Source organism: Balaenoptera musculus, chromosome 9, assembly GCF_009873245.2.
Source record: "Balaenoptera musculus isolate JJ_BM4_2016_0621 chromosome 9, mBalMus1.pri.v3, whole genome shotgun sequence".
Classification (NCBI taxonomy): domain Eukaryota; kingdom Metazoa; phylum Chordata; class Mammalia; order Artiodactyla; family Balaenopteridae; genus Balaenoptera; species Balaenoptera musculus.
In genome coordinates, this window is record NC_045793.1 from 42,176,838 (window position 1) to 42,203,946 (window position 27,109).

The 27,109-nt window shown below is 35.4% G+C and overlaps 1 protein-coding gene across 4 annotated transcripts in view; it reads right to left on the minus strand.

Annotated features, from left to right (window-relative positions):
* Nucleotides 1-1,678: 1,678 nt before the first annotated feature.
* The window catches only part of ANLN (anillin actin binding protein), a 54,122-nt gene continuing 28,691 nt past the window's right edge, over nt 1,679-27,109 (minus strand). For 2 of the 4 annotated variants that reach the window (XM_036864384.1, XM_036864385.1), the window contains exons 15-25: nt 26,550-26,676; nt 25,844-25,892; nt 25,696-25,752; nt 25,052-25,090; nt 24,798-24,819; nt 23,778-23,881; nt 22,969-23,022; nt 12,911-12,997; nt 9,504-9,611; nt 5,834-6,006; nt 1,679-3,041 (exon numbers count right to left, since the gene is read on the minus strand). In XM_036864384.1, the coding sequence (XP_036720279.1) occupies nt 2,918-3,041; nt 5,834-6,006; nt 9,504-9,611; nt 12,911-12,997; nt 22,969-23,022; nt 23,778-23,881; nt 24,798-24,819; nt 25,052-25,090; nt 25,696-25,752; nt 25,844-25,892; nt 26,550-26,676 (944 nt within the window). In that variant the 3' untranslated portion in view covers nt 1,679-2,917. The remainder of the gene's footprint in view (nt 3,042-5,833; nt 6,007-9,503; nt 9,612-12,910; nt 12,998-22,968; nt 23,023-23,777; nt 23,882-24,797; nt 24,820-25,051; nt 25,091-25,695; nt 25,753-25,843; nt 25,893-26,549; nt 26,677-27,109) is intronic. The other 2 variants (XM_036864386.1, XM_036864387.1) reach the window with 1 other exon arrangement.

Here is a 27,109-nt window from a genome sequence, read left to right on the forward strand (position 1 = left end):
AGTAGAGTTCCCCCTGATATACAGTAGGTTCTCATTAGTTATCTATATTATACATAGTAGTGTATATATGTCAATCCCAATCTCCCAATTCATCCCACCCCCCCCTTCCCCCCTTGGTATCCATACGTTTGTTCTCTACACCTGTGTCTCTATTTCTGCTTTGCAAATAAGTTCATCTGTATCATTTTTCTAGATTCCACATATAAGCAACATTATACGATATTTGTTTTTCTCTTTCTGACTTACTTCACTCTGTATGACAATCTCTAGGTCTATCCATGTCTCTGCAAATGGCATAATTTCATTCCTTTTTATGGCTGAGTAATATTCCATTGTATATATGTACCTCATCTTCTTTATCCATTCCTCTGTTGATGGACATTTAGGTTGCTTCCATGACCTGGCTATTGTAACTAGTGCTGCAATGAACATTGGGGTGCATGTGTCTTTTTGAATTACGGTTTTCTCAGGGTATATGTCCAGGAGTGGGATTGCTGGGTCATATGGTAGTTCTAGTTTTAGTTTTTTAAGGAACCTCCATACTGTTCTCCATAGTGGCTGTATCAATTTACATCCCCACCAACAGTGCAAGAGGGTTCCCTTTTATGAGGTATTTCTAACCTATGTTCCACAATCACCTTAAATTTCTTCTAAAACTGAACTTTATATACCCTCTATACATATACTAAGATATAATGTTTGCTAAGGAATACTGTTGTGCCTTTTTCTTTCACTTACAACAAACAGTATGTATGAAATATTTTTAATGAACAAAAGAATAGAAATATGTTGATGTAATATGCACAGAATCTCTCCAGGAGGACACGGCAAAATTGGCAAAAGTGGCTATGACAAGAGGAAAAGACATACTTTTCACCTTAACTTCTTTGTGTCTTTTGAATTTTGTATAATGACATATAATGCCTATTCAAAAATAAACACAAGGGCTTCCCTGGTGATGCAGTGGTTAAGATTCTGCCTGCCAATGCAGGGAACACGGGTTCAAGCCCTGGTCCAGGAAGATCCCACATGCCGCGGAGCAACTAAGCCCGTGTGCCACAACTACTGAGCCTGCACTCTAGAGCCCACGAACCACAACTACTGAAGCCCACGTGCCACAACTACTGAAGCCCATGCGCCTACAGCCCGTGCTCTGCAACAAGAGAAGCCACCACAATGAGAAGCCCACGCACCGCAACAAAGAGTAGCCCCCGCTCGCCGCAACTAGAGAAAACCCATGCACAGCAACACAGCCATAAATAAATAAATAAATAAATAAATAAATAAATTTATTAAAAAAGAAATTTAAAAAATAAACACAAATCTACAAATAAATGAAAGGGGCCCTGTCATCAATCCCACCAAACCTATACCCTGTTTTGGCTGGTGATGTTACTTACCTACTCAGTCTCTGCTAAGCACTTGGGAATCATCCTCCAGCTCCTCGAATGTGCATCCAAGTACCATATTCTATTGAAATGCCTCAGAAATGGATCCTTCATCCACCTCCTGATTCAACAGTGACTCTAAGAACACACAATGGGCTGAGCACTGGGCTAGAGGTAAAAAGATGAATGAAACACCCTCACTAAGTCAGTACCATCCCCTCAAGAAGCCTGCAGCCTAGGATGCAGGGCAGCCGCATGGCACATTTTAATAATATTTCTTAAATAGCTGATTCCTTAAGCCATTTGCAAGTATTTATTTAGGTAGGAGATCATAAAATATATTTTTATAATACACATAAGAAAAAACACATTTGAATGAATAAAAAATAAAATGACAGGAGGTGACAGAATTTAGTGTTTATAAATGAGGCCATCAATAACTTTAACAATTCAGAGAAGAAGTTGAAAGTGTACTTAAAGTTGAGACCATGCTTTACATTTACAATATTTTATAATTTTAAAAAAGGCATTAGGCTTTTAAAGGTAATACATGACTTAACAGTTTCTCAAGTGATTTTCATAATGGGTGTCTAGACACTGTCATACACTGATGTGAAAAAGAAAAAAGACAAGAACTTAGGCAAGCAAAGTATTAGTCATAGTAGCTTGGTAACATTTACTTTTCTTATATAAAGATTCTTCGATTTACATTTGTTCTTGTTACAGGAACAGAAAGAACTAATTTGCCAAGTATATCTGAGGAGTCTGTAAGCTATAGAGCAAAAATAGTTATTTTTAAAAGCCTGTATTCCATGAAAATGTGCACCACACAGCATTTATAGTAACTGAGTAAATGTAAACCATGTGATTATTAAGTCTTCTAAATAAAACATTTAACCCCCAAATCTCACACAATAATATGCCCTATGTCCACATCTCTTATTTGAAGGCAGCCTTAAGCATCAGACTAATAAACATTTGCTACTGTGAAAAAGTTCTTACCTCCATTACTAAAAATGTTTCTGCAAGGTCCCTTAGAATTTTTTTTCAGTACTCTAGTAACAAGATATATCATGATCAATAAATGATCACAACCTTTAGAAAAAAGTACTGAGGCTAGAAAAAGAATGATCAAGTGTGAGGTTTCTGTCTCCAACCCTGGAAGACCTTTCTACTTTGAGACCCACAGCTCCAGGAAGACAACTCAAAATTTCTTACTTTAAAAAAAATATTTTAACATGAATAATTGAATAATTAGATTTCTAGGAAAATGAGGTTTTTAAATTAAAATTTAGCAAAATCAGCTATAATAAATTTTTTCTTCCAATCATTTATGAATAACAGAAGAGAAATCGGGTGAAGTTTTACATACAAAAGATATAAATACTGCATAATATGTAGTGAATGAATATTGGCACATACCCTTTTGTATTTAAAGCATAAAATGCAACCAGCAAAACTGATGCTCTTAAGAAACATTTATGACATAAGTCAGAAAACCTCTATATGACTTGGAAATGTCCCACAGTTTAAGGCTTTCCAATAGGTTTATAGCAAGCATCAGGTTGCCAGAGGCGAATATCAACAAGAACTTGATTGAGTTTTTGCATCCAGAGATCCCGCTCTTCCTTGGTATCTGCAGACAGCCAGTTCCTACATGAACAAACAAAAAGATCAGGATCCTTTCCCCCATTCCATATCTCCAAGTACTCTTGCTGGGGCGGGATGGGGGGTTGGGGAGCGGAGCCTAAATAGTAAAAGGAGTAACTCTTTACCACCTTTTAATGCAGCGGTCCCCAACCTTTTTGGCACCAGGGACCGGTTTCATGGAAGACAATTTTTCCATGGCCGGCGGCGGGGGGGTGGTTGAGGCGGTAATGCGAGCGATGGGGAGCGGCAGATGGAGCTTCTCTCGGTCACCCGCCGCTCACCTCCTGCTCTGCGGCCCGGTTCCTAACAGGCCGCAGACCGGGGCTTGGGGACCCCTGTTTTAATGGATGCTAAATCAAGAGACCCATAGTAAAGTGCGTCTCCAATTACAACAAAAGAGAATCATCTTGCAGGTTGGTTAGCTGAACCATAACTCACACTGATTTCATTTGGGAAATTACGGAGTTTCACACCAAAGACAGTAACTAATCTTGTACAGGTGGTCTGACTGGGCAATTTGGTGGTGCAGGACAGCCACTGAGCATGGGTCACTTCTTAGAAGAGCAAGCGCACCACAGGCCTGAATATGGGAGCCCCCCCAGGTCCCTCAGGCTCAGGGTCCCCAAGAACTGGAATCACAGACACATGAACCTTCACCTGGCCTTATAGATAATACTATTTTGTACTGTCTCCCATTATTCTTGTCCCACTGTATTAGTAGAGCACAGTATTTACAGTAAATGATCTGAAGATCCTAAGACTTTGTCTATCCTAATCTCCTTGTTCATATCAGGAATCTCTTCTTTGTATCCATATTTAGCTACAAGTTGAATATCCAGTTGATGCGGCAGGTGAGGGTGGGGGGAAAGGGGAATTCCCTAATTCACAAGCCAGACCATTCCTCTAGAGGACAGCCAGGTGTTAGAAGTATGTTGCATTGTACTCATTCTCCATCTTTATAATTTCTCCCCATTGGTACTAGAAATGGTATAAGCGTGAATAGGCAGTGAGTTGATCATCTATTAGTCAACGGAGAGAACACAATACTTACAGTAATGATAGTGACCATTCGTTGAGCTCATTCCATGTGCATGACACCATGCTAAGTGTGTCTACTCATTAACCTCTACTGTCGTTCTGTGGAGTTTATTCTTCTCCTCTGACACAGGAGATTTCAGAGGGCTAGCAAAGTAACTTGCCATGGTCACATTTGGTAAGTCACTGAGTCAGGATTTAAACATAGGTCTGTTGACTTCAAAGTTCAACTGTATAATACTGCCTCCCCATGTGATGAAACATTTCTAGTTCAAATGTATAATCTATATTTCAAAGTAGGCAATATTGATCAGATGATAAATATTTTGTATTGAAGGAGGGAAAGATAGCAAGTTTGGTTAGTAGAAATAAAAACGAGATACATTAAATTTAGATAAAAGGCATAGGTCAAAAAGGCCCTGGGGAGAAACATAAATAATACAAAGGAGAATGCAGAACTGTAAAATGTATATACTCTGCAAAATATATGATCAAAAAGTGAAATAAGTTTTAAGAAGCCACCAAGCAAAGCTAAAGACTCAGCCAAGACTGAGCTGAGAATGGGCCTCTCTCAAATGCTTGGATAAAGTGTCCACTCAAATTACAATAATGTTATAATAAGAAAAACTGCATGCAAGTGAACTACAGAGTAAATTAGAGCAATATGTGATATAACTATTTCTACCACAGGAGAAGGTCGAAGTCTGGGAGGGTTTATGTAACAAGTAAAAGATAAGATTATATGAAAAATGTGAGTAATGTTTAAAAAGGGCCATTGTGGTCAGGAAGTACTTGGGGACTGAATTTTGGTTGGTTCCCTCACTGACTGTGGCCATGAACAGGGTAGCTACTAAAGAAAGTGACTATAAATCCAATTTGCCTCTCCTGTCCTGTCTGATATCACTGCTGCACAGAAGGCCCCCGAAGGAAAGGAGTGGATGAGTTCAACTAAATTAATCTGAAAGTAATCTAGACATCAAGAATTTCCAAAGAACGCATCCCCTCTTTCTCTGTTTTAAAACCAACTGGCGGTATCTGGGCAACTTTGTTCTATTTTAATAGAGTGTCTCTTGGCTGAACTTCCTGATATTTCCACATCAGAAACTCATGGAGCCAGTTCTACCCATCTCCCTGTCTGCAATATCCAGTAACAGTCTGATTAACAGAGATTCTGTCAAATTCTAACTTTTGTCCCTAATCATAATTTTGTATGTTGAAGTTGGTCTGCAAGCTTCTCTTGGGCATCCAAGCAAAAGAACCTTAGACTCTTAGCAATAAGCTTTTGCATCTTATACTTAAGATTAGGGTTAACGAAAAGTGACACTCCCAGTAGTTTATTCTGTTAATCTCCAACCAGAAATTTGCAGAGTAAATTGTTTTGTAAGTCAGCAGGTTAATCGAGGGTATCTGGGGAATAGACAGGAAGGGATGTGTCAAATCACTTTAAAAAATACTTGACTTCTCAATTACACATGAAATCTTCAAACTCAGCCCAAAGAACATTAGGTAACTGTCCTGAAAATGGCTATACTGTGAGTATACTAGAAAACACGATACGCTAAGATATAACTTGAATGCTGTATTTTTCTTAACTATATTGATTTATTAGCTTACTCTCTTACTGATGTGTGTGTGTTTTGTTTCCTCATTAAGACTGTACCCTCTTCAAAGACAAGGATCATCTCTGATATTTCTTACAGTGGTATGAACATAGTGGGCAATCACTTAGTTGATAGAAATATTTATAGCCCAATACATACTTGGTGACACAGAGTGTGTCCCTGCATTGGCTGACCAGAGTCTCTCGGTCATCTTCTCTTTGTGGTCGGACAGTAATTAATTCAAAAGTGTTGCGTCTTGCACAAAATTCTCTGTTGGCTGGTTCTATCTGCCGACTGGTACAATTGGCCAAATTTAATCTTCCTATGGGATTCTTTAAAAACAAATTTTTAAAAAACATGATTAGTAGAAAATAAACAAGACCATTTAAGTCAGTAAGCATTAAGCAGTATTCCAGTTGATACAAATTTAAAATTAAAAAGGCATTAATTTAAAAGTTAAAGTTTAATTACACTGAGTTTAGAGAAACATATTTTAACATTTATTATTGTTTTTTGCTGGTCATAAAAATAGAAACCAAAGATGTCAACTGGAGCTCTTAGTCAACTTAAAAAACAAACTTTTTGTTATGGAAAACTTCAAACAGATACAAAACTAAAAAGAACAGCATAATGAACTTCCATGTACCCATTAATCAGCTCTAACAATTAGAAGCACACATTCAACCACCTTTTGTCTATAGCCCACTTAATTCCTCCCTTTCTATAAACAGAAACCTAGACATCAGATTTCATTTGTAAATATTTTTTATGTATCTCTAAAAGACCAGGCTAAACTATTGCTTTGGATTGTTGGAAGCCATGTTATTCCTATGGTATGACAGTCAAAGATAGAAATTCATAAGACTAAATGGTCCTGAAAAATTGGAAAAGGGACAAGTATGGGCACAAACAATTTTTAAAAAGCCAGTAAAAGTGTTAACTCTATTAGTAATTTTAAGAAGAAATTAGAATGAAATATACTATTTTTAAACATTAGATTGGCCAAGTCTGGAAAGAATGGTAATAACCTGTTGATTGGTTGGGGTGGTGATAGAAACTCTCATACACTGCTGGTGAAAGCATAAATGGTCTACTACTGGCAGACAATTTGATAAGAGCAATCAAAAAACATTCAAAATGGGCATACCCTGATCCTACAACTTCACCTAAAAGAAATTTATCCTAAGCAAATACATAGGTGCACAAAGATGTTTATATGGGTATAGTCCCTGTTTTTTCATAATAGTGAAAAGACTGAAACAAATTAAATGACAGTAATTGGGGACTATTTAAACAAATAATAATATTATGTCTCCAGCAAGTATGGCAGACTAAATAAAAGTCTTCCCATAATTCCCCAAATGCCAAATAACTGAAGTCACAAGAAGGTGAAAGAAACCTTCAAAGGCCAAAATCAATGAGGAAGAGAGAGTGCAGAATGGTAAGCTAGCCTGAAATCTGGCTTCCTTGGGGTACTGACCAATGAATGTTAGGAACTGGCAACCTTGACTCACACAGGTTAAATGATATAATATGAAGTGTGATATTTGCTTTGAAATACCTCAGCAAACCAACAAGAACAAAAAAGTGTGTGTGCTGTGGAGAGAGAAATGAAACATGAAAGTTAATAATTGTTGAAGCTAGGAGTTCAATATACTATTTCTCTCTGTTTTGTGTACATTTGAACATTTTCAATTATAAAAAGTTAAACATACAGGTACACATATTTCCGTGTGTGTGTGTGTTTGTAAAAAGAAGGACCAAGAATAAATAATACATTATTGAATAAAAACACAAGTTAGGAGACTTACCTTACCAGACATTAAGATTTATTTTAAAGCTATGGTAATTGAGACTGAGAGATACATACCAAAGGAAACAGAATAGAAAGCCTAAATATAGACCTACATATATAATGACATCTTGATACATGTCAGAAACAGCATGTGGATCAGTGGGGAAAGAATGGACCATCCAATGGGGCTGGCACAGTTGGGTTTCCAGATTGGGGAAAAAAAATCAATTCCAGGTAAATTAAATATGAAATATAAATCTTTATAACTTTCAGAAGTTATAAGGAGGTATAGGAGAATATCTTTATGACTAAAGAGATGATTTTCTTAACTAAGACTCACAAAAGCAAACAATAAAGCAATACATTGACAGATTTATCTTAGCATTAAAAATTTCTGTTTATGAAAAGATATTATAAAGATAAATTAAAACATATGCCGAGCAAAAGACTAGGGAAATAAATGGCCAAAACACATAAGAAAAGATGCTTACTCTTAATGTTCAATCAAGAAAAACCAAAATAAAAACACAGTGATAACCTTTCACACCTATCACACTGACAAGAGTTTAAAAGGCTGACATATCAAGCGTTGGTCGGATGTGGAACACTGAGAACTCTCATATACTCTTGGTGGGAACGGAACATTGTACAACCAATTTCAAGAATAACTGGACAAAATCTAGCTAAATTGAAGATGTGTGAAACCCTACAAACCAGCAATTCTGCTACTAGATACAAACTCTAGAAAGAGCTCTGATCCATGTAGCTAAGTTATAGCAGAGCTGTTTATAATAGCAACAATTTGGAAATAATCTAAGTGCCCATAAATAGGAGAAGTGGATAAATTAATTGTGATACATTCTTACAATGGAATACTTTAGTACAGAGAAAGATGGCTAGAGCTGTACAAACTAGAGCTACACACACTAGCCTAGACTAATGTCACAAATCATGTTGACTTAAAACATGCAAGTTGCAGAATAGTATATACAGTATGATCTATTTGTATAATGCTTCAAAATATGCAATTGCAATAATATACTGCTTATATATAATATATAATAAAAATTTAAAGAAATACATAGGAACAAAATAATTTCAGGATAGGGGTTATCTCTATGAGGGAGAGAAAATTACATGAGGAGCTTTAACTGGACTGATAACACAGAGGTTGATGGAAATTACTTGGTTTTTTTTTTGTCTATTTGAAGGTTCTAAATATTTCACAATAAACTTTAAAATAAAATTTTATATAGCTACAATGTAATACATATAGCTATCTAATGCAATATCACAGATGTATTTTTATTGATGTGGAAAGATATCAGGATATTATCAAGTAAAAATTAAGTTATAAAAAACATGATACTTTCTGTTTAAAAAAGATTCATAAATGGATATATAACTATTATTACATATTATACATTTTAAAAATTTAGAAGGATACACAGCAAAATGTGAACAGTAGTTATCTCTGTTAAAGATGATTTTACTTTATAATTCTGCTTATTTCTATTTTCCAGTTTTTGGATAATAAATTACCACACTTGGGCAATAACATTAAATTCTTTAAAAACAAGATGTAATGTATCCATAAAATTCTATTATCAAATTTTAGAAACAAAACCAAAACCACTATATTCCTATGGTGGTTTTTCCTTTCTGTTTTATCTCAGAGTTAGGTAAATCAACTGTTAATAAAATACAAAAGTGAATTGAAAATATTTCTGACTAAAAGTGTCAATTAAAAAATATTATGAAACATTCCAGAAAAAAAGAAAAATATATTCCTTAAGGCATTTCAAGAGTGGTCAAATCACAGGGAATGGATAAGATATAAAATTTTTACACAAATACACACACATGCACACACACACACTCACTAGTCTTTCAACAAGAACATTTTTAATGGCTTAGTAAATATTTTTAACGGGGCATTTGGGTGGTTGATGGGGGCCACGGGGAACACTTGCATGAAATATTCCCTGAAAATCAGTTAGGGCTTTCACCACTGACCATCAGTATTAATATTACCTTTCGTTTCTCATCATCTGGATAAGTCCAATAAGAGATACAGTTTCCAGAAAGAACACACCATCTTCGATGCCAGGCACCAAAACCACTAACATCTTCAAATATGGTCTGGAAAAGTCAATGAAATACTGACTTTAGAAACTTGAGGATCAATTAAATGTTTTCTATACATTAAACCTCAGTATGTTGACATATTTCATACTTCAAAATCTACTTGCATGATTTTCTTTTTCTTTTCTCTCTTTTATAAAGTACTTAAGTTTATTTTTATTCTACTCTGTATCAAGGCCAGGAATCTTGTTATTTCAATCTCAAGCACAAAGTTAGTACAAATGACTCACCAGCTCCCTTTTGTGTTTACATTCACCTTTTACATCATAAAGGTAATAGAAAAGGAAAAATTTGATGGATAAAAATAATACAAGTTATCACTACCCCCTACTATAATCAGAGAAAAATAACAAGAGGATAGCTTTTTCATTTTTATAGCTGGGGAAACTGAAGGCCAAGGAAATTAGATGACAACACACGGTCACAAAGCAGAACTGGAACCTTCTAGCTAAACCAGAACATACTTTTCTTGCTGCTCATCAGTCTTGGCAGAGTTAGACTAGTACCATTTTAGAATCACTTAGCAAGTTTCTCTGGTTGGTAGTCTCCTTCCTTCCAGCTGTCCCTGGCACATCAGGAAGGAAAACTGAACCAAGCAACTGAACCATTTCAATTACTACCTCTATTTTTTATAGAGGTTAGAAGTAATTAAAAGGCATTGCTTAGACAGGGGACAGAAGTTATTTGGGGGAGTCCTGAGTAATTTTTTTTTACCACATTTCTGTAAGTGTGGATGTGATAAGAATGGCCTGTAGGATTCAAGATAGAGTAAACCTGAAAACATCTAACTCTAAAGTAGTTAAGAGCCCTGCTCAAACATTAAGTAGGTCAGACATTTTAGGCAAATGAATGTCATAAGAGTATATCAGGGGCTAAAGGTATCTAGAGTAAAATATGGAAATATTTACATTAAAGGAAAAGGTCAGTAAGTAAACACTGCTTTCAAGTCAGAAATTTATAAAGACACTTTTCCAAGAATATCTAGTGCCACCTGCTGGATTTACATGTGAAAAAAGCTACGATGTCTGATTTATAGTCACCTTGGCCGCTTGGAATTTCCGTACAATCTACCTCTTCTTTCTGTGCCCTTTGTCAGCAACTGCAAATTGACTTGTGATATCTTTTGTATAGCTCAAATTCTTGCTTCACAAAGAAAACCAAAGCTATTAGATTTTCTCTACTTCTGGTACCACACCCACAATCTTCTGTGTATTCTACACACATACTTTCCACCTCTGATAATGGGAAAAGTATAATTCTGTACAAGATCATGAACCGTGGCTTGGGTCTTATTTGTTCTCACTCTCATGACCTTGTTCCATGTGTTATTTCTTAAAGTGCAGGTTCCCCATTGCCTCTACCTTTGCCCTCTTTGGCCCTATTAGAAGCTACCCATTTGAATTTAAAGACGCTCAAATCTCTCCAATCTTAATAAAACGTCAACAAAATCCTTCTTTCACCCTACATACCTCTGCAGGTACCACACTCTCTTTACCCCTCTGCAGCCAAACTTTGTTTCAGAGTTGTTGCACTCCCATTCTTCACCCTCCACTCCCTTTATAACCATTTGCAATCTAGCTCCTGCTCTCAACAAGACTAGAATGACCACTTCTTTAATAAGTCCAACAGTGTCTAATAGATCCTTATCTAATTTGACCACTCCCTCTTGCAGACTCTCTTCCCCTGGCAGCAATGATACTAAGTTCTCCATTGCCCTCCCTGTAGTCTCCCTTGAGAGCTTCTCTTCCTAGGTCTGTGGCTTAAATGTTAGTGTTCTCCTGGCTATTCAACGCTGCCTGAGCTTCCATTACTATCTCTCTGCTGCAGATTTCCAAACCTTCACCTCATCTAAAATGTCTATCTTGAGCTCCAAACTCAAACTCTGAAATGTGTCTGTACGCATCTGAAATTCAAGTTATTTAAAACTTAACTCATTAAAACTTCCTACCTTGGGTGGGGACTGACTGACAAGGGGCATGAGGGAACTTTCTGGGGTAATATTGTCTATCTTAATAGAAATTTGGGTTACACAGATGTATGCCTGTGTCAGAACTCAGGGGATGTACACTGAAGATTCACGGGAACATGCTAATGTCTACAATATACTTTGAAATTCTTCCCCCCAAAATATGATATTTTCAGGACTGGCTAGAAGGATAGCTAGGTAGTAGATACCTGATACAGCAAGGACAGTAAAAAATGTTAAAGGCAAAATCTACATGCTGGATATACAGGCGTTCATTGTAAAATTCTATCAACGTTGCTGTATGCTTGCAATTTACCACAATAAAATTTGGGGGAAAACCGGTTTCCACCCCAAACATGCTCCTCCCCCTTATCTCAGTATAATCACTGCCACCCAACAAGTTGTGCAAGGCAGGGATCTGGGTGACATCCTTACTTCTGTTTCTCCACCCCTACAGCCAAACCACTAGGGTCTGCACTTCTTCCTCCTTCATCTGTCCACGGTGGGTCCTTCTCTCCACCCTGACTGCCAGCCCCCATCCCCTCTCTCATAGAGTAACTCAGTTTCTTCACTAATCTTCTTCAGTTCTGCCACTCCCCAGTCCACTTCCACACGTTAGTCAGAATGACTTTCCTAAACCCCAAATTTGATGTTAATCCTCTGCTTAAAATCCTACAAGAGTACCCAACCGACTTCAGGATAAAGTCGGAAGTCTTTAAAAGACCCTCTAACACTTGGCTCCATTTCTCCTAACCCCACCTTCCTCCCCAATCACTCCTCTCACTACCCCTTCTCCACACACACACTTAGACTCTAAGCTCTAGCTACCCTGAAATACCTGCCACTATCTAAATGTGTCATCTTTTTCTCTGGTGGTGGTGAGAGAGGGAAGGGCCCTCCAGGCCATTGTAATGCTTTTCCCTTCATCTGGAGCACTTCTCCTTCTTCTCTCCCTCTGGCTCACTTGTTCAGCTAGCAGTTTACAAGTTACTTCCAGTACGTTTCTTTAAGCCTTCCCACTCATATCTAAGACCTGGTGTCCCACCAATTTACACCCATGCACTCTATGCTTTCTCCCATTATAGTACTGTATTGTACTTAACTGTTCACTTGTATTTCTCCCGATTACACTAAAAGTTCCTGAGTGGAGGGATTATTTTCTGTGGCCTATTATATTCTAACACCAGCACAGTGATTGGCATATAGTGGACATGCAACAAATCTGAACCAATTTATCACTTAGTCACACAGACTTCCATTCTTATGGGAAACCAAGTCTATGCTTCACAAAATGGAAAAAAGAAAATATAGATCCAGTGATGTTACTTACTAGAAAACCTCTTTCTTCAACACTTGAATTCACTTGACACTTTATTTTTAAGTAAATATGACCTTCCAAAGGACATAGAAAGGGTACCTGTGAAGAAAGAGAGTAAATTATTTGTAAAACAGTTTTTCTTGATAAAACATGTATAAATCATGAATAGAGAATATTATGTCTTGAAAACACAGTATTTTCTAAAGCTGGAATATAAAATAGGTGGCCCAAAAGCCACTGGTTCCTTAGCAACAAATGCTTTTGAAGAATAAATTCACTCAGTGTAGAGCTTGATTAAAGCAGAACCCTAAGTCCCAAGTAATGTGATAAAGAAAACACAGATTTAAGAAGAGAATACATGTGTTTATCCATTCCCTATCAACAGAATATACTTGATAGAAGATGGGATAAACCAATTGGCATATTAAGACAATATAATATTATTCAGCAATAAAGAATAGTGAACCGCAGAATGGAAACGTTGATCCTCAAATTCATATGGAATTGCAAGAGGCCCCAAATAACCAAAACAATCTTGAAAAAGAAAAACAAAGTTGAAAGAATCATACTTCCCAATTTCAAACCAATCCAAAGCTACAGTAATCAGAACAGCGTGGTACTGGCATAAGGATAGATATATAGACCACAGGAATAGAATTGCGAGTCCAGAAATAAACCCATACATATATGCCAGATTGATTTTCAACAAGGGTACCAAAACCATTCAATGAGGAAAGAGCAATATTTTCAACAAATGGTGCTGGGGAAACTGGATAGCCACATGCAAAAGAGTGAAGTTGGATCCCTACCTCATACCACATACAAAAATTAACTCAAAATGGATCAATGACCTAAATGTGAGAGCTAAAACCATACAACTCTTAGAAGAAAAACAGAGGAGTAAATCTTCAATGATCATGAATTTGGCAATGGCTTCTCAGATATAATACCAAACCATGAGCAACAAAAGAAAAAACAGATAAATTAAACTTCATCAAAATGAAAAACTTTTCAGTATGGAGGTTCCTCAAAAAATTAAAAATAGAACTACCATATAACCAATCAACCCCACTTCTGGGAATTTATCCAAAAGAATCAAAATCAGGCTCTTAAAGGGATATTTGCACTCCCATGTTCATTGCAGCATTCTTCATAACAGCCAAGAGGTGGAAACAATCTAAATGCCCATCAACAGCTGAATAGACAAAGAAAATGTGGTATAGTCTCCTTTCTCCCCACTTCTGTATATGAAACTACTCTAGGCCATTCAGATCCTGTTCTTCTCAGAGCCCAAAGTTTGTCTTTTAGGCCTTGAGACTCTCAGTGTATATTTTCTTATGTGTCCTAACCTACAGCCCCACACCTCTGCACAGCAGATCCTTGAGGTCAATTATCGTGTCCTTCTCATGTTTGTTTCCATATCCTATTGCCAAACCACATCCAGACATTCAATAAATGTTTGCTTAAAGAACATTGTTTGTTTTGTCGAATAATACCCAAATACTCCTATTGAAAAAAAAGAAGGCAGCCGGGGGAGGTGGGGGGATGTAGTACATACAAACAATAGAGTTTTATTCAGCCATAAAAAAGAAGGAAATCCTGTCAGGTGTTACAGCATGGATGAACCTTGAGGACATTATGCTAAGTGAAATAAGTCACAAAAGGACAAATACTACATGATTCCATTTGTATGAGGTATCAAGAGTAGCCAACTCAACAGAAGCAGAAAGTAGGGTGGTGGTTGGCAGGGACTGGTAGGAGGGGGGGAAAAGGGAGTTGCTATTCAATGGGTATAGAATTTCAGTCATCCAAGATGAAAAAATTCTAGAGATCTGCTGCACAACATTGTGCTTATAGTTAATAATATGGTACACTTAAAAATTTGTTGAGGGTAGATCTCATGTTACGTATTATTTATTACAATAAAGAATTTTAAACTTCTGTGTATCAAAGCATAAGAAAGTGAAAAGACAATGTACAAAGCAGGAGAAAATATTTGCAAATCATGTATCTAATAATGGTTTAGTATCTAGAATACATTAAGAACTCTTATAACTCAACAATAAAAAGACAACTCAATTAAAACATTCCAAACAATCCAACTTAAAAATTAGCAAAAGACTTGAATAGACATTTTTTCAAAGACGATATACTAATAGCCAACAAACACATGAAAAGATGTTCAACGTCAATAGTCGTTAGGTAATAATTGTTAGCTTGATGATGATGGCGACAATAATGATGAAGGTGAGGATAAGGACGAAGATTTCAATGGAAATCTCAAGTTGCCATTGTGTTCAGAACCATTTACTGAGGAATGAGTAAAAAGGAATCTGATTCTTTTATTGGAAGCACATTGCTTTGAACCAAAATAAACATAAGCTAAATTACAAAACCAACAATAAGTTATTGAAAGCAGATTTCTTTATTGCTTGTTTTAAAGTTGAATCATTCTGTATCTATAAAGCTTTCCTTATTCCTTAGATACAAGTATGTTTCCAACATTTATAATCCCAAAACTCATGCTATAGCTTAAACCATGCTATGACTAAATTGTGTCTCCTCCCCATCCCTAACCAAATTCACATGTTGAAGTTCTAACTCCCCATACCACTAAATGTGACTGTATTTGGAGATAGGGTCTTCAAAGAAGTAATTAAGGTTAAATTAGTTTATTAGGATGGGCCCTAATCCAATGTAACTGTGTCCTCATAGAAAGAGAAGATTTGGACACACATACAGAGAAAGACCATGTGAAGACACATAATACAGCTATCTACAAGCTAAAGAGAGAGGGTTTAGAAAAAAATCAACCCTCCCAATGCCCTGATCTTAGACTTCTAGCCTCCAGAACTGTGAAAAAATAAACTTCTGTTGTATAAGCCAAAAAAAACCCCCTCCAAACCCAAAAATTAGTCGTTAGGGAAATGCAAATCAAAACCACAATGAGGTGCCACTTCATACCCACTATGACGGCTATAATCAAAAATATAGAAAATAACAAGCTTTAGCAAGGATGTGGAGACACTGGAACCGACATTACTGGTAGGAATGTCAAACGGTTCAGGACCTATGAGAAACAGTTTGGTGGTTCCTCAAAAAGTTAAACAGAATTAACATATAACCACACAATTCCTCTCCTAGATATAGACCCCCAAAGACTGAAAACAGGTATTCAAACAGGTATTGTATGCCCAAGTTTATAGCAGTGTTATTCACAATAGCCAAAAAGAAACAGACCAAATGTCCATCAACAGATGAGTGGACAAAGTGTAGTATATAACATAATGCAATAGTACTCAGCCATAGAAAGTAATGAAGTACTGATACATGCCATATCATCTACATATACATACACATACATATAAATTTACCACCAAAGAACAAAAGTTATCTGAGCAATAATTACCTAGTAGGTTATACATAGATAAAAATAAAGTCGCTCTATAATGTATATAATATAGAGCTAATACATTTCATGATGATAATTTTCATCAAATGCTTGTACCATTTTACTTCCAGGCAGATTTCTAAAACTAAGGACCTCATATCAAACACAAGTCTGCATTACAGAGAGGGTAGAAAGCCACAAACATAGACCTAGTAGTGAAAGCCAATGTTGAAATCTATCTGACAAAGACATTTAAGTTCAATACAAAGATGGTCTGGAATGTCCTAAATCCATACCAGATGCAATTACTGTCATGATGTAATGACTCTTCACTCCCAACAATGGCTGATTTGCTAGCTACAGAGACACACACAACAGTATATCTAAATTCTGTCCATTAAATCTACTCCAGTGTGCTTGGTTAGGGGGATACATAGAAAGGAGTTCTACTTCCATTACATGCTCAGAGCTCCACTTCCAGTTAGTATGTGAAAGGTCACAAAAGACCACCATTTCTACTGCAACAACAAGAAAACAATGGATAAGCTAAGAATATCTTATTTTCCTTAAAGCTATCTAAGAGTTGTGCAAGCAAAAAAAATTTAATGGACCAAATTCCAGTAAGGAATGTACCCTTCCTGGGTGAGCCAAATCAGGGGTGGCCACTTTATTCCCTGGGAGCAAGAACTGACAGAGGAGCATGATGGCAATAGGCAATGAATTTTGCAGGGAAAAGGAAAAACCAGTGAAGTCTTTAACAGCTAAGTGAAGACTGTCTACCTAGATGAGCATCTCAAAAGAGCCTAGGGTCAGAGCTAGCCCTCCCTACCTGCCAATCTCCCCTACTCCCCAGAATTTTGCTGAGTAAATGCTAATGCCACAAGCCAGAGGCAGATCTGGAAAGCAAAAAGAAATCTTGTAGACTTTCAGAATTTAGATCTCAAAGTTCTACTGAAAGGAGGGGCCTAACTTCACTCTCAAGGCATTTGAAACAAGAGTTGAACCCAACTAACTAAATCACTATCTCAGCTCAACTTCTGATTATACTGAGAGACAAAAGGGTGTTATTACCACCTACTTCAGTCTCTACTGTTCTTTTATAACATAACATTACATAACAACATAACATCACATCACATCACATCACATCACATCTAGCCTATGGTTTAAAAGTTTTACAAGACATGAAAAAGCAGGAAAAGGTGGCCTTTAATCAAAAGAAAACAAAACAAACCCTGTCAATAGCAGATCCACAGATGATCTAGATGTTAGAATTACAAGACAGAGACATTTATAATTTGTTAAAGAATTTAGAGGAAAAGATGGACAAAAATGGGTGAGAAGAGGGAGAATTTTGACAGAGAAATAGAAGCTCTAAAGAAGATCCAAATAGAAATTTTAGAATAAAAAAAAAAAAGTTGAAATTGATTCATTGGATGGGCTTTACAGGAAACTGAGGCACATTAGAAAAAAGGATAGATGAACTCAAAGACTGGTAAATAGAAATGATCCAAAATGAAACACAAAGGAAAATTAAAAACAAAAAGAGTGCCATAGACCTGTAGGAACATAGTCAAGAGTCCAACATACATTTAATTGGAGTCCTAGAAAGAAAAGAAAACAGTGCAGAAGAAATACTTGACGGGATAATGGCTGAGAATTTGCCAAAACGTATGAAACACATGAACTACAGCTCCGTAAAGGTCATTGAAACCTAGTATGATAAAGAAATACCCCAGTATGACAAAGAAAACCACACCGAGGCAGATTAGGGTCAAACTGTCACAAATCAAAATATTTTAAAATATTAACATCAGAAAAGGGGAATTCCCCAGCGGTCCAGAGGTTAGGACTCGGCACTTTCACTGCCAGGGGCCCGGGTTTGATCCCTGATCAGGAAACTAAGATTCTGCAAGCCGAGCAGCGTGGCCGACAATATAAAAAAATAAAAATAAAAAATAAAAGCAGAAAAGATAAGAATGATGGCTGACTTCTTATCAGAAACAATCAAAGCCAGAAAACAATAAAATGGCATCTTTAAAGGGGTGGGTGAAAGAAAAAACCTGCCAACCTAGCAGTCTATATCCAAGAAGAATATCCTTCAGAAATTAAGACAATGTAAAGAGAGACATCTTTGGATAAACAAAAGTTAGAGAATTCATTTCCAGCAGAAGTATATTACAAAAAATTAAAAAACAAACAAACAACAAAAAAAACTTCTTCCTGAGAAGGCAATAATCCTAGATGGAAGCCTGGCTCTACAAGATGGAATGAAGAACATAAGAACCGATAAATATAAATGACAATTCTTTAAAATATATTTTTAAAATTTCTTTTAAAAATTGATTAAAAAATAACAGTGCATTGGGGTTTATAACAAGGGTAGAATTAAAACATAATGGGGTGGGCAAATGGAATTATACTGTTGCAAGGTTCTAATTGTTGTAAGGTACATGAAGTGGAATAACTGTATTTCAAGATAGACTGTAGTAATAGTAATAGTTTAAGGATGCATATTGTAATCCTTAGCAATAACTGAAAAAGAATACAGGCAGGTATAGCTAAAAAGCCAATGGAAAAGATAAAAATGATTACCAAAATACTCAATTAGAAGTAGTCAAGAAAGGAAAAACAAATGACAAAGAACAGATGAGACAAATAAAAAATAAAGAACAAAATAGTAGGACCAGGGTCTGTTAACTTTTCGTGTAATGGCCCAGACAATTAATATTTTAGACTTTGAAGACCATACAGTCTCTGTCACAACTATTCAATCTGCCATTGTAGCATGAAAGCAGCCATAGACAAGACATAAATGGGCATGATTGCGTCAAATACTTTAGTTACAAAAACAGGCTGCTGAACTTTTGTTAATAATATATCAATATCAGTTCATTAATTGTGACAAAAGTAACTTAAAAAAACAAACAGGCCAAGAGCCAGATTTGCCTGTAGGCTGTAAGTATGCTTGCTTTGTGGTAGACTAAACCCAACCATATTAGTATGGCATTAAATATAAACATACTAAACACTCTAACGAAAAGACAAAAAATTGTTAAACTGAATAACAAAATATGACCATAAAATATGCTTATGAGACACTAATTTGACATATAGGGACAGGTTGAGAATAAAGAATGGAAAAAGAGCGAATTTCCTGGCAGTCCAGTGGTTAGGGCTCTGCGCTTCCACTGCAGGGGGCATGGGTTCCCTGGTCGGGGAACTAAGATCCTGCATGCTACGTGGCACAGCCAGGGGGTAAAAAAAAAAAAGAATGGAAAAAGATATACCATACCAACACTAATCATAAAAAAGCTAATGTGACTCTATTAATAACAGACAAAGTAGACCTTAAGATAAAGATGACTACCAGAGATAAAGTGTTAACAATTCATCAAGAAGATATAATAATCTTAAATATTTATGCACCTAATAGCATAGCTTTAAAATACATGAAGCATAAGCTGACAGAACAAAAACTAAGTGCCTAAAATTGAGACTATGTTACTCTTACTAGTTGGAAGTTTGAGGGATTGATATTTTCTTCCCAATAAAATCATGCTTTCTGTCTAGCATGAAAATATTCACATAAGAAATATTTTAAAATAAATCATTCTTACCAGTCTATTAATAATGAAGAGACCTCATGTCAAAAGTATCTTTTAAATTATAAAAGCTGCTTAAGTACATGTGATAATTTTAAATGATTCTGAATGTGAATTAAAGATTACAAATATAAGAAAAATTCAATTGGAGAAGTATCATTAGAGTAAAATGGTAACATCCAAATATTTAAAGTCATATTGACTTCTGGGTCAAGATAGAAAGGGGGATGCTTTAGTCTGTCATTCCTGCTGCCCAGTGAAGAAGAATGACACCCTGGTTGGAATAATCTTAGTTCAGTCTAAATTTGAAAGTTTTTACTGTAAGGTTGGTTTCCAAAAATTTAGTCCTCCAGCCTAATAAAGGTAAGTTAAAGGGGGGATTCTTGGCCAAAAAGTATGGATTTCAATAGACTAACTCCATAAAATAAACCTTCAACTTTCTGAATTTCAAAGGCATCTATAATGTAGAGTCAAAACATCATACGCCTCATTATTATAATTGTTATAAATTCCCTTGCCGTTTTCTTTTCTATATTGTCAATGTTAAGTTCCTTAGCCTCTCAATGCTAATTAATACAATTCTACCATTTAGCCCAGAGAACGCTCCTGGTAAGAAGAATCTCAGAAAGATGAGAAGAAAATGTTCCCTCTTACTCTACAGCTATGAAAAGTAGACAATATTCTTGGTTAGAAGCTTGTCCTGAAGTGAACTGAGAATATTCACATAAGAGTCAATGTCACTACACCCTGTCAAGTGTGGAGACGTGCGAAAATGTATGATCCTATTCTGTTTTCTGTTTAACAAAATGGTCTTTTAAGATTATCAACACCTCAAAGATTATCGTTAAGAGGTGTAAAATGTACCCTATAATCAGGGTGACTGTGTAATTTTTTATACGTCAGGATATTTCTGAGCGAGAATAATTATACCTGTTAATAATTAAACCAGACCAACAGGCATAAACCAGGATAGCTTTGGACACACCAGAACATTTAATCACTCCTCCTACAACCTCAAAATTCTACAGTGCTAATCAGTTGTTTTACCTCACAGGTGTTTGCCCTAATACTATTTAAATTGACATCTCTATTTCCTGGAAGGTATAAATATCTATGACATTTCTTTAAGTCAGAAGATGAGTTGTGGATATGCTTCTCCCTTTATCCATAAAAGTATAGTAAAACCTATGATTATTTTGGATTCTCTATTCAAAGAAAGGATTTGAGGGTGTGACTCATTGAAATTCATAATTTAAATTCCAGGACGTCAGACTTTACATCAGATATCTATAACCTCAAATAAGAAAGCAATCCGTTATTAGTGGTATCCTAAATTTATAGAGCAAACACTCTGGGTTAACCTCAACAGAAATCTCATTCTGAAGGGGATCTCAGAGATAACCCTGTGACTTATCTTTATTGGTCAAGACACCGGTAAGATAAGCAAATGTTCCCTTGCACTGATTGTCTCTGGTAGGATATGGGAGACTTGTTTACTCTCTCAAATTTAATCAAATGGGATTATTATGTGAATATACAAGGTCTTCCATTTTTCCCACCAATTTAAAGAACAGCTAAACTTAACTATCTTAAATATTCTCCTACATAACCACAAGGTATTAGAACAAATATTTGCTCCCCCCGCCACTCAAAAAAGCACATCTGTGACAAATTTTACATCTAAATTGTATTGTATTTGACTCAGGAAGAGACTTTACAGTATTGGACACAACCGTTAAACTGAGTGACTTGATTTTACACTCAGATCAGGCGGCTGGATATTTAAGTTATAATTTCAAAAATTTTTTTAAGAGAATGGACATATAATTTATTTTTAATTTGTGTGATGTTTTAAATTAAAATGGCAGTGAAAAAAATTTTTAAAGAGCAATCAGTCTATATTTAACATATGTCATTGAAATCTCTTTCATTTTAGAGATTCATGAAATCTCTTACATATACAGAAATTGGCTATGGGACAACACTGAGTAAGGAATACAGTTCACAGAACCCCAGTTCTTATGTTTACCTAATTTGCAAATCTTGTTTTAAGAATTTAAAATACGACTTCTCTGGTGGCACAGTGGTTAAGAATCCACCTGCCAATGCAGGGGACACGGGTTCGATCCCCAGTCTGGGAAGATCCCACATGCCGCGGAACAACTAAGCCCATGTGCCACAACTACTGAGCCTGCACTCTAGAGCCTGCGAGCCACAACAACTGAGCCTGCACGCTGCAACTACTGAATCCTGCGTGCCTAGAGCCCATGCTCCGCAACAAGAGAAGCCACGACAATGAGAAGCCCACGCACCACAACAAAGAGTAGGCACCACTCGCTGCAACTAGGGAAAGCCTGCATGGAGCAACGAAGACCCAATGCAGCCAAAATAAAAATTAAAAAAGAAAAAACAAGAATTTAGAATAAAACAAAAAGTACTATCCAGCATTTTGCAAATTAGCATATTTATACACCCACAAGATGATTGTGATTGATCTTCACAAAGATATTAAAAATCCTAAAAAAAATTTCTAAAATATATGAATATATTTAGTATAATTTTAGCATTAAATGAATTTTAATTTTAAAATTAATAAACAGAGCATCACCAACATAGCAACATACCTATTAGCCAATTAAGACCACAGAAGTTTTCTACTTTTACTTAAAACATTACCAATAGTTCTTTCAATAGAGAGGAGGTCAACAATATTGAATAAATTTTAGTTTTAGACATAGTTATTAATTTGGTATTTGGTACCCGGAAAAATCAATGCTGAAGTGACTATAGAATCTTAAAGAATTATAACATGAAAAAAGAATATAAAAGCCCAAATACCAAACAGGCATGAAAAAAACTAGAGAACTTTTAAAGAAAGCTTTAAAGAATTATGAGAGTAAAGAAAAAGATGCCCATCTACAAGGGTCTAAAGAAAGAATAATTTACATAATGTCCTTAATTATTCAAAATAACCAAGAAGACATGAGAGTGGTTAGTAAAACAAATACATAAGGGCCAAAAATTAAGGACTAATTTTTAAGCTCATTAGTTTCAAGCAAAGAAAATATGGCAACCTTTTCCTGGAACATATAGCCCAGTAGCTCTCGCTCTTTTACATCATAATTTATCTAAAACAAACAAAATAAAAGACAAAGAGAAAAAAAGACCCAGAATCACTCAATTTGTTAAACTAGCTGAATTACTAAATTAAAAGTTACATGAATTTTTTTAAACATCACTATATTCTAACTACAGAAATCTCTTATAATATTTTTAAATAGTCTGTATTATACAGCAGAAGCCAACACTAGGACTAAAGTTTGCCTCTACTTCTCTTACTACTTAAAATGGTCTTGTTAGCTATTAAATATTTAGTCTTTACAGTGTGGTGAAAAAGCACTCAATATGGTAGTGACACTACACAGATCTGAACTATGAAGTCTTAAACTTGGAGAGGAAAGTATGGGAAGGAAATCCCTTAGATTCATGAGTACTTTTCCAAGAAATTAATCTATCTTTCCCTATCTTGTCAAAACTAAATCCAAAAAATGTTGGTCATTTCAAAATATTGGTTTCAAATGGGCAAGAAACTATGTTTAAAACTGGAAGCTTAACATCTATATGCAAGAAGCAATACTTTCTTAGTCAGAATTGACATTTAGAATAAACCAGTATATGCTGCGTTGAAGACTTAACTATTAAGATACAGGGGAGAAATACTTCCAACATCAAAAAACGTATCATGCAGCTAAACCCATGTCTAATTAAGATGTACAATTCTAAGAACATACATATTCAGCCAAAGATTTCAAATACTTGAAAGTACTGGGACATTTTCATGGACCTAAATTTTTCTATAAATAAATAAATAAATTTGGATTACCTTGTCCAGAGCAAATTTTGTATTTCCTACTGAAGATAATGACAGCGTGTAAGATCCAACAAGGGCAAAGTTGCTGGTACGCACAGCATTAAGACTGGCCATAACTAAAGAAAAAGGAAATGAGGTTTAGTTCAGAGTAACTTTGATAAGTATAAATAACAATTCCTCACCCCACTCTAACAGAATGAAATTAAACTGCCACAGAAAAAACTGCTTCATTTTCCTCTATCTCTAAATATGGGGGTGGGGCAGGGTGGGGGGAATAAAACATCAACATATTTCCTAATGAAAGAAAACTGTTAAGTATTTATATTTAACGTAAGTGAGGTACAGGCACATCTTAACATTTGAGGCAGATGTGTTTTTAAAGATATAGAACCTAAAAATGTGCGCATAAAAAGCAATTTTCCTATCAGAGATATGAAAAACTTCATTGCTGTAGTCTAGGATGAGTTAATGAGCAGCAGGACTTTATCTGCACGTTCTTTTTAGTTATTCTCTTGTGCCAAGAAACAGAGATCAAAAGTCCAAAGGTGAGTGAAGCCAGCTCAATCCTAATCCCCTTTGGAAAATTTAGGCCTAACGCCACTCTGGAAAAGTATTCCCTGGCCTACTGGCACTCCAGTTTGCAGTGAACTAGAAAGATGCTTTTTCTGACATGATGCGATGCCAGTCATGATCAGTAAAGTTAAAACAGGTGAACTCCTCAGTGTGGATAGCACAAAACAAATCTACAGAACAAGAGAAGATAGGGTGAAGAGTAATGCTACCTGCTGCAGTTGTCAGGTGACTAGGTATCCTACGTGTACTGCCTGCTAGAGCCTGAGCAATGTGCTGTTTGGTGGCCTGTGGTGGTTTCAGACAGCAGGTTATTCTCGCCAGTAATCTTATATGTTACTATCATATAGGAAATATTATTCAAAGGAGAGTAAGGTAAACACTCATAAATCAAGATGGCTATATGTATAAGTATGCAATTGCTTATATCCTAACGTTTCAAATAGTTCAAGATCCACTCACCTGAAGAATGAAGGGTGCTTTTCTAAAAAAAAGGTGTGAAGAACATAAGTTATTTTCTTTATTTGATACAAAGATTTAAATATTAAGTACAAACACTACAAGGACTATATTTCAGAAAACATTATTTTTTCCTTTTAGGATATTTTAAAGATTCCCAAAGCACTAAGGGTTTAGAAATGGTTAACCAATTTCCAATCATATGTGTAAGATGAAGATTTCTCAAGGAACTTCAACTTTCAAAAAATTCTACTTACTGTGGTTACAGATGTGAGAAGTCGCTTAGGAGTAATAGCCTGGAAGAAAAGATAACTTAGTATATTTCCTATTAAACATTATGATTAAAACTAACCAAACTTGAGATTCTCCCACACAGAAAATAATTCTTAAATATCAATACATTATATTTGAGTCTTTTATTCCGGCTTTACCCATACTGTTATTCCTTTTTTCTTAAAGCTAAATAAAATTCTTTTAAATGATTTAGACAAAGAACAAAAGAGCAAAGGCTAGGAAGGACAGAAACAAAGCTGTTTCTATTCCTCATGCCTACAGTGACCACATCATTCTTAAGTCTGGTTTAGAGGAGTTAGTAAGACAAGAGTTCAGAGGAAAGGCCTGAGAAAAGTTTAAAGAGATAATAATAGTTGTCAAGCAGATATGGAGAAAACAGAATTGTCTAGCCTGAGTAATATCGGTAGCTTATACTTAGGGTCATGGTCACTCACTGCAAGTTTACTCTCAGTATTCATACCTATACCTATTATGTGCAGTAACTAGAAATTTAAGGCATAAAAATGACCCAAAAGCTTGATAATTATTAAAAATTATACATAATTTTAAACAGACATTATATCTCCTATTTCTGATTATATTTCTGCTGGGTTTCTTTCATTCTCACCTTTGACTTGTATGCTTTTTTCTTCTTATCAGGGCCTGAGGGATCTTTCTTTTGTACCTACACACAATCCAAAGCATAAGTAACTTAAAATCTGATGTCTTTAAGAAAAATACACTATTAGTTACTTTAGAAAGCTTTAACTGCTTACCAAGCTGTAAACTTCAATATTTATTTCAAAGTCATTTGACACATCCCGCCTGGAAAAATAAAAATATCAAATTATGCCATTAAAAATTATGCCACAAATACTGTTACAAGACTGAGAGTAAAGGAATTCACTGTGTTTTAAAACTAAAGACAATAGTTATAAACTATTAAAGAATATAAAAACTGGTAAGAACAGTCTATTTTTTCCTATAATACAGGTCAAACATTTTCTTCAGCATTTTACAACTCAAGATCTTAAATAATAAAAGTAGTTTTTCTTCCAAACTAGATTTTGACTCTAGTTTCAAAATAAATCTCTGACACTAAATATAAATGTCTTTCACTGAGACTTAATGTTAAGTACATTAAGAGATTTAAAGTATATATTAAAAAATTGTGGTCCAGATTTTGCATGTGTGTGTGTGTTTTGTGTGTGTGTGTGTGTGTGTAGTAAATATATATGTTAAAACACTTCAAAACATCAAATACCTACAGTCACGTGGAAGAAACATGCTACTCAATGGAAGAAAAGATCGGAAACATAAAAGAGTTAAACCAACAAACTGAAAAATGAGTTATTTGTCCATATAAAAACAATAAACATACTGCATTTCAAAGATTATAAATTCTACCTGGATGCTTAGACTGTATTAACTCTATTAAAAAAGAAAAGTATGTTTGAACCATCAAAAGCCTAATTTACTTACAAAGTAAATGTAGTAGTGAATGTTAGAGCATCGCCATTAAGAGAATTTGAGGTACTTGCTAATGGTGTGGCTACCATATTTTCAGCTCCTGCTTTTAGTATAATTAAGAAATAGTAATTTGCTGCATCTGTAAGAAATAATCACATTACCTAATAAGCACAAGCAAAATCAGATTTAGCTAATCAGCATTCTGGAAGACCAAATGAATAAAGTAATACTGCAACTGATTTACATAAAATTCATTTTAAATTTTCTAAAGTCAACTTTTCAGACACAAAAAGACAAGACATAAGCAGACAGACATGTTCCTGGAACAGCATCTCCAAGGTCTCTTCCTTTTAAGTGAACTGAAATAACTTCGCTACACATTCCTCAGTTTCTGCTGACTTCAAATTTTACCTATTGACCCGAAATTCTTTAGCTAATAGTATACATCTCAAAAGGGTAAATTCTGGTTTGTTATTTCAAAACTGAGATTAAAATACTATATTTCTGTGAAAGTTACCATCCTGCCCTATTTTTCAGATACCTGTGCCATAACCTCCTTTACCCACTTTGTT